Raw genomic sequence first — 9,198 nt, forward strand, 5'->3', positions numbered from 1 at the left:
TAAAATCGCCCGCAGGGGCAGTCAGTCAATCTAGTATATATATATATATAACACATACATTAAATTGAAATAAATTCAATTTAATACCAACATGCCATACCTCGGGCCAAGAAGGCTTTGTATTAATTATTACCTAGGATGCCAGTATTTCGCTGAATTGCTGGCATAGGTGGACCTTCTGTTGCCGTCACGCTTAAAATATTTTAGAGACAACAGTAATGAGATGGAGACCGGTGAATTTAAACACGTGGGTTAAATATCTCGAGAGACTCGGTCACGGGCCCCCTGGGTTTGTACTTGTTTGCGTTCACGTTACTTGATATCGCTGCCAATTGAGGTCAATCTTCTGACTAAAGTTTAAAGTTCAAACCACCGAACTCCATGAAGTATCTTTGAGCGATCTTCTTCCCCAATTTTCCTGTTAGCCTAGCCCTTTGATTGGCCATTCAACGTGGATCATGATTCTTTAATTCTCTAGATCGTCAAATTTCAATTGCGTGGAGAGCTTAGCGTATAGACTATTATTATCTTGAGACTTCTTCAATATGTTGAGAAGAAGAGCAATGGATCGAAATTGGGAAGACATTATTGACTTGTAAGTATAATTATGGCTTTTTCTGTAAGCATGAAAAATATGGCATCCACCGGAATTCCAAATAAAAAAAAAATCATCAACTTATTCATTTCGATATATCCTGTTAACTGCCTGTTTAGCATTTTTTAAAAATACTTGAAAATAAATTAAAAGGATTGTTTTCGGATTTTTTTTTTAATTTTTAAAATTAGTAGATTAAAATCATTAAAATTTTTAAAAATAAACACACTTTTAAAAAAAATATCCAAAAATAAAAGTTACTGCTCTTCTAGATCTCCTTTAAAGCCACCCATGGTAAAATGTTTGTCTTGTTTTCAATGTTTTGGATTACTTTCGGTGGGATAATCCCTTTGTTTTGTTTTAAATAATTTTCTGACTTTATTAAAGGTATAGAAATTTGGTTCCGTTTCTCCCACCGATATCTGAAACACGCGGTCTTAAATGCCCCCCCGCCAATTTCTCCTTCGTGTTCGAAAGTATTTTTCTCATATATTATTACTATTATTTTTTTTGGCAATCCGGGGGGGGGGGGGGTTGACAGCTTTTATTATTTTTTATATTCCTGTGTATTGTTTATGATTAATGGTTGTTATATATATATATAATGGACTAAATAATATTGAAAAAAATACCCAATTTCCGTACCTATAATTATTTACTTGTAAACAAACACTAAGTTTATTGGAATGAAAGGATAGTCTTCTTTTATTTTTTATTTTAATATCAAAGCTATATATCCTTATATTAGATTTCAATATGAAAGCTACATCCTTTTTAGTTCATATATTGAGAAGTCCAGGTGAATGAGTAAAACTCTGGCTGTTCTAAACTCTTATAAGAGATGTATGCATTGACTCGAACTCGAGACCTGCTATGCAGATCTTAAACCCTTTATCATTACGCTACGTCCCTTGAGGACCTATAATTATTTACTTGTCAACAAACACTAAGTTTATTGGAACAAACAGCAAATGAAAGGATATTGTCTTCTTTTATTTATTATTTTTTAATTTTAATATCAGAGCTATCCTTAGATTAGATTTCAATATGAAAGCTACAACCTTTTTAGTTCATATATTGAGAAGCCCGTGCAAGATAATACTTTTTTTTTATTATTATTTATCATAAGATCATATAGATTTATTTAGCACTCGAATTATGCCTTCAAGAGCAAGGATATTGTAGTTTGACTTTACACAATATCTTTTTTTTTCTGTACGAATTTTTAGACTCGTGTAATCTTCTTATAAGATTTGGAAATTATATAGTTTTTTTTATGTGCTGGAATTTTATTTTTTGACATATTAATTGATATATTCCAGGTAAAATTAAAAGTGAGGTCTAGTTAAAATTTTGTTAGGAAATATTTTTCAATATAAGTGTTTTAACATGTAACGTCAACATGTCTAGAACTAGTGTGGATAAATAAAAAATTTATCTTAAAAAATCTAATTAACAACAAAATAAATAAACTTAAAAAGTTTTAATCCCACGTTAAAGTATTACAAGCTTTACAAATAGTTTATATAACAGTGCATTTAAAAATAAAAATTAAACTCACAGGGCACTGACAATTTTAAAAGGAAGAGGGCCTATACAATGTACATTTTGGGTATGGGTTATAATAATATTTTGGTCTAGTAAGTTATTTTACCATCATGACAGTTCTGGTTCACAACAGTGTTTGTATTGCAAAAACAGTTAAAATTGTGTTTTTTTTTAAAAAAATCATATTTTTTTATGTTTTTTTATTCTTTTAATATACTATATCAAAAATATTTTTTAAAAAAATAAAAAAATATTCTTTTGATACATTTCTAAACAAAAAACAATCATTACTACACTTTTAAACATTCTTGATATTGAAATTAAATCTGCTTTTTATTAAAATTTAAATTTTTTTACTTTAAATTAATTTTTTTAGTGTTTTTTTATTGTTTTGATATCAAAAATAAAATTAAAAAATATTATTTTAATATATTTCCACGTAAAAAACAAATTATATTGTTATTGTCTTATTTGGATATCTTCTTTTTTCTTTTCTAATTTACTCTTGTTCTAGCTTTTAGGTTCGTTGTTGTGGAAAGAAAATCAATATTAGAGTCAAATTTCCAGTTGATAGATCTTAATTGGCAATGTAATTTTCCGAGATTGTGTTGTTGAAATTAAACTACCTGTGTCAAGACCATTTACACTAAATAATAAATGATATCCAACAACAATTTTTACTTTGTCTATTCATCTAAAATTCAGCAACTATTTTGTTTGCATTGTTTTAAATTTTGTATTTATTTTTACCATTTATACTTGAATGCTGTTTGGTGGATTATATAATACATTTATGCAAATTATCCTTATTACATTAAATTAAATTATTATTTTTAATCTTATTTGTATTTTTTTTTTAATAGACTTTCAATAATAACTAAAATATACTCTAAATAATAACTTCCTTCAGTTTCCGGATAAGTTAGCCGCTAAAGGCTCCAATAAGAACAAAAAAACAATCCATTTAACAATGGCTGAAGTAACATCCTTCCTACCCAATTTACACACACTAACGTCAGTCGGCAAAAGAAAATTCAAGAGCCCAATGAAAACCTAATTTACACACAGCAACAGCAGTTGGCAAAAGAAAAGGAAAAGGACTTGTAGCGTCGGAAAATCGAAATCCAAAGAAGGGAATCGATGGCTAGGTGGGCCATGCTCAGACTTGAATATGCCACCAAACAACAGCCTGCACATACGTATAAATTATAATAGTTGGCAGCGGTACCCTTTATTGCTGGCACGGAAACCTCGTGGAAGATGTGTGCCCTTTTTTATGAGGCTGCCGACCCCACTATCTCCTCCCTATCTAGAATTGTCTATGCTCTATACTACCACGCCTCTCTCTACCAAATCTCGTGCGTTTTTCATTACCCTAAGACCTAACTAAAGCCACTTGACTCTCTACTGGCCCCCCCCTCCCCCCTCTCTCCCGCCCTTGCATTTAAGATTCAAGACATTTACCAGCATTTCCCAATTTAAATACCAAACCTTTCGTCTCAGCGTGCTCCGGAGAACACCAAAGTATCTCAGCAGTTTAGAGGAGAGGAAAAAAAAATGTCCAGAGCAGCAGCTGTTGAACTCGATTTTTTTGCCATGGGTAAAGAGAACAAGTCGTCACCTTCCAAGTCCAAGTTTCTTAATCGCCAAAGAAGCTTTCGAGGTCTGTTTTCCGTTCCTTTGGGTTTTTCTTTATTATAATTCCTTTTTGCTGCTCTTCTGTTTATGGGTTAAAACTGATTTTTGCTATTTCTTTTTGGGTTTTGTAGATATTCAGAGTGCCATTTCGAAAATAAATCCTGAGCTTTTAAAATCCGTGATTGCCTCTGGTTCTGCTGCCACCAAGACTACTCCGGAAAATGGCAATCAGTTCTCAAACAAGTCATTCTCTGTGCCTTCCACTCCTAAACAGGAACAGCCTTCATTTCCTGTTCTCCCTCTCTATTCTCCTCTCCCAAGGTACTCAGCTATTTTGTCCACTGTATGTATCTCTTGGTGTTTAACGGTATTCACGGCATGAAGATAATGTGGTGTTCTCTAATATTTTAGGCCTAATATGATGATCCCTCCCGAAACCGCCCCCTTGACTATTTTCTACAATGGAACCGTAGCCGTTTTCAATGTCCCTCGAGACAAGGTGTGTAGAATTATACTCTACTATAAAACATTTGGATTCTTTAGACACTGATATCAATGCTGCACACCTGTTGTTTCTTGTTTATTTCCTTTATTAAGTGACGATTTTTTTAAAAAGAGATTAAATTATTATATAGGCGGAGAACATTTTGAAGCTTGCCGAGAAGAGAATTTCCAAGACCAGTGCTGAACCAATGACTGATCCAAAAACTGATCAACAACAGCTTTTTGAGAGCCTTGATGGAGGTTAATTAGTGCTTGCTGATTTTTTCTTACTGTGTATAAATTTGTGTGGCGTATTTAATTTTTCTAATGGTTAATGCTGATAACGCATGCATTTACTGGTTTGTTGAGCAGATCTGCCAATTGCCAGGAGGAAATCACTGCAGAGGTTTCTGGAGAAAAGAAAGGGGAGGTAGATTCCCTTCTTTTTATTTTTTTTTCCCCATAGCTTGATATTAAAATAAAAGTGGATTTTTGCTTTCTTTTGCACACATCTTAGTTTGTTTTCAATTTTGTTTTTAGATAAATTAATAAAAGCTTGGGATGAAATATATTTAGTATCTCTTGAATAAAGGAGAGACATGAGGATGAGATTATTAATGTTTGTCTTCAATCTGTTTAGATTTTAGCTTGAGATCAATCTTATCTTATTTTTTTATAAGACTTGTCCAGATATTTAGAATATTAAATGTTTAAAGCTTCTGAACCGCGGTGTTTGAGATGATGTTGTTTTTCAAAGTATTTTTTATTTTAAAATAATATTTTTAAAATTTTTTAAATTTATTTTAATATTAACACATCAAAACAAACATAAAAATCAATTTAAAAAAAATATTCAAAAACTGATGAAACAGTAGTGCAATTGTTGTGCCAAACAGTCCCTAAAAATATATAAAAATAATTATTTTTTTATTTTTAATATCAAAACATTCAATTTTTTTTTTAAAAAAGAACATCAGTTTAATTTAATGTTTTTTCTCGTGCAAAACAAGTTAAACAAAAAATGTGATTATATTTTAATCCGTGATTATATAGGTGTAAACAAACAGTAGGCATCTTTCAACAGGAATGATTTATCATTGAGTAATGATGGAGTATATTTTAATTAACATCCAAGCCACAAATATTGTATTTTATTAACCATGTAATTTTAATTTTTTTGCAATTTCTGAAATTTGTTATTGCATGTCGTCCAGCCACTTAAATTCTTGAATTGATATAATAGCTCAACAACCAAATAAAAGAGAGTTTAATGGCAAGGGGTGAAATGGTTCCCACCCAAATTGTCTTGAAAAAGTTTAGGTGGTGTTTGCCCCATGTTTCAATGGGAGTTTCTAGAAAAGTTATTATTTTATAATTTTAGATTATAAAACTATTAAAAATAAAATATTATTTTTATATATTTTTAAATAAAATATATTTTTAAAAACAAATGATATCACCTTCCAGCACCCCTAAATCAATTATGAACAACCCAGCCAATAACTTTGACAACGACCCATAACAAGAAGGTGTTTAAGAATGATAATAGTTGTTTTTTTAAAGTATTTTTTGCTTGGAAATATATTAAAATAATATTTTTTATTTTTTAAAAATTATTTTTAATATCAGTACATTAAAATGATTTAAAAACACTAAAAAAATATTAATTTAAAATAAAATATAAAATATTTTTAAAAATATTTTTTTTAAAAAAAATGAAAGATACGAGAAAATGCAAGAAGATAACGAAGGGCGAGATAGGAATTGGCAAAAGATGTTGTGTGCTTCTGTCTGCAAAGTAATAGCACGCGGTTTTGATGTTTTTGCAGGTTGACTTCGGTGTCCCCGTATGTTTGCAACACCTAAGCGCGTTCTTTATGCCGGAAGACCATGAAGGACTCCTATTGATTCTAGGCTAGGCCTCAAGGCTACAAGAAAAGAAACGTTACCAGAATAATTGTGTTTTCTCACCTTGTCTGCCTCTAATTGGCCTTCCTCTTTTGACGGATGGCTACAAGATAGGTGGTACTAATTTACAGATAAATTATTATTATTATTATATGGGCTTAGTAGGGTCCATATTTGTTTTCCGGAGTCACGTTTTATTAATTGTCCTTGTCTTTCAGGCAAAACACTCGTTGCTCACCACCTTCGTTGTAGTTTCCTATGGTCTTCGTGTCTTTTTTTAGGCTATTTTTTTATTATATTTAAGAAGCTTGAAATGACATGTACACTGCTACTGACTCTTGTATCGTTAGTGGGTTGTTTGATTTTCTTTTGTCTAAGAAGATTCAAAATCACTTGTACACGTGTCTTCGTTAGTGGGTTGTTCATCACCTGGATTGCTTTTATCCATGCATTATTTCTATGTTTGTTTTTGTTTATTGGAGAAATTGTACAAGAGCATGTGTTTTTGCTTCCATTGTTTGCTTTTGCTTTCAATGCACTTTAATGTATGTTTGTGCATTGCCTTTACAACACGTGGTTATCTGGTCAACTAGCTCCAATTAAAATAATTATTTGGCGATTTTTTTAATATGAATAATCTTACGGTGCCGTGAGAAACTCTACTCTAGAGATTTCTTTATATTTGTTTTGTTTGGTTAAGAATTTTATGTTTACGTTTTTTTTATTTCTTACAGACATCCTTGAAAAGGATAAGATTTCAAATTTTGCCTTGAGGTTTATGTGGAATCATATTAATTATATATATATATAAAAAAACACCTGTAACCTCTCCAGAACCAGTGTTTCTTGTCTTGTAATTTTCTTCTTCTTGGAATGATCGGATGGCTTGCATTGGTCAACATCAAGTCTTTTTCGTGGATCGTGCAGGATAAAGGGAAATAAGAAAACCTGCATGTTAAATGTGCATCCCATCATACATTTTTATGTCTACATCTGACGTGCGTTAGGACTTAGGTAAACAACATTGATGCCAAGCCTCATTCATTTCTGGTTAGCTAACTGGCAAAAGCAAGAGCTTGAGTGCCGACAGATCCAAACGTGATTACTTTTGTACGAGGCTCCTAATTTCTGTCACCGATCACTGTGATAGTTAACCAATCCATCGGTAAGCTGCACGTGCCATCTAGAAAGGGAGGGTTCACCGAGATGGTTCCAGCCACATTAATGTGACTATCTTTGACCGTTGTAATTAATCGTACACCAACTGAAAATAACATAGCGGTCACGTCCTACCAATTTAATTTTTTAAATTTAATTTTATATTTATTAAAATACTAAATTATCCAAATTTAAAAACAAAAAATAAAAGGAAAAGTAAAAAAATATATATATATATATATAAACACTAGTTAAATAAATTTTGTTTTTAAAAATAATTTAGTCGCTTTATTGTACTTAAAAAATTTGAAAAAGTGGAAAAAGAATTAAATTTTATTATTAAGGATAATTTAATTATTTTATCGTGTTTTAAAAATATAAAAAAACATTATTCCCAATCAATCTAGTAATAATTAATAGACCTTGGAAAATGAATGTATTAACCTCAATAGTTAATCCATTGATTTTTGTTGAAAAAAGAAAAATAATTATTACACCGTTTCAATTTACCGTGCAATGAGTCTGTGTTCATATTGACTCACCAATTCCTTACAGTTTTTTTCCATGCGGTTTTAAGAAGAGTAGTAAAATTGACTTATTAAATCTGAGTTAAATTTGAAAAAAAATAAAAAATGGTATTGTGTTATTAAATGAAAATTAAAGTTGATACGATTGGATATTTCTTAAGGAATTAACCCTCTCAAATTTGATTATATAATTTTTTTTGTTAATAAACAAGTATTTTCAAATTGACATTATCTTTTTATTTTAATTTCATGGTTTCTATTTTTTTATTAAATTCAATTCTTTTATTTTTCCTCTTTACTTTTTGAATGGTAGTAAGTCTAAGATACCTCCTAAATATGAGGAAGAAATTTAAATTTATATGCATTTCATTACCATTCCTGATATAAATAGACAGATGAGGGGGATTGAAAAGCAAAAATAAAAGATGCAAGAATTGACCCGAAACCAAAGATTTAAGGTGAAATTAAGCAAGCATTTAATCTCGTGAAGTGAAAGCCAAATTGAAATTTACTCCATTTAATTTTATTTTCTTTCAAAAATACCATTCTGCCTTGCAGAGGAATCTAGTAAAGCTACTCCAATTCAACTCTTCCTTGTTCCAAACACAGGAACTTGTAACAAAATTGAAATCAATTCTCTTATTAATGTTTCCATCTCGTAGATGGATTTCCAGTTCTAAACCGATGATATCGAAGCTCATCAGAAGCCCAGCTCAGTGTCCATTGACATCAAGCCCAGTTCTGCTTCCATTTACATAACTAGCTACAAGAGTCAAATCTGTGATCACAAGCTATCTGGGTGACTTTACTTCTTAGAGCGTGTTTAATAGTTTTTTAAATAGTTTTTTCTGTTAAAATACATGTTAATAATATTTTTTTATTTTTTAAAATTATTTTTGATATCAGCACATCAAAACGATTCAAAAAATATAGACCACACTCAATTTTAACAAAAAAAAATAAAAATAAAAATTTAATCAAATACAAGTTCAATCACAGAGCCAAAAATAGATTATTTTTACCGAGTTTCATGATAATTTCGACTCATCCATGAACATAAATCCATGTTTGAACACAGATAGCCAGATTTATGATCAATTCATCTATGGTTAAATTACAGAGCGAGATCCATCACGAGTCAAGCAGATTAAGATCTTTACTTTTAAAAATATAGACAATCACCAGTAATTTACTGCCACCAATAAATGACAAGAAAAAAAAGGCAAAAATATTGGAAAAAAGAGGTAGAAAACAAGCAAGAAAACTAATTCGATTCCCTTTCTGGAGAGAGGGACGGAGTGGGAGAAATAAACTCAAAACTGAAGAGTGAGGTTGATGAAA

The 9,198-nt window shown here is 30.6% G+C and overlaps 1 protein-coding gene across 1 annotated transcript; it reads left to right on the forward strand.

The window, feature by feature from the left end:
• The first annotated feature begins 3,541 nt into the window (after positions 1–3,541).
• On the forward strand, positions 3,542–6,686 carry LOC7482810 (protein TIFY 9). Its single transcript, XM_024600262.2, has 6 exons — positions 3,542–3,806; positions 3,913–4,102; positions 4,193–4,280; positions 4,417–4,525; positions 4,637–4,694; positions 6,094–6,686. The coding sequence occupies exons 1-6, from the start codon at positions 3,701–3,703 to the stop codon at positions 6,128–6,130; spliced, it is 588 nt and encodes a 195-aa protein (XP_024456030.2). The 5' UTR covers positions 3,542–3,700; the 3' UTR covers positions 6,131–6,686.
• Positions 6,687–9,198: the final 2,512 nt, after the last annotated feature.

Source organism: Populus trichocarpa, chromosome 1 (genome assembly GCF_000002775.5).
Source record: "Populus trichocarpa isolate Nisqually-1 chromosome 1, P.trichocarpa_v4.1, whole genome shotgun sequence".
NCBI classification, from domain to species: domain Eukaryota; kingdom Viridiplantae; phylum Streptophyta; class Magnoliopsida; order Malpighiales; family Salicaceae; genus Populus; species Populus trichocarpa.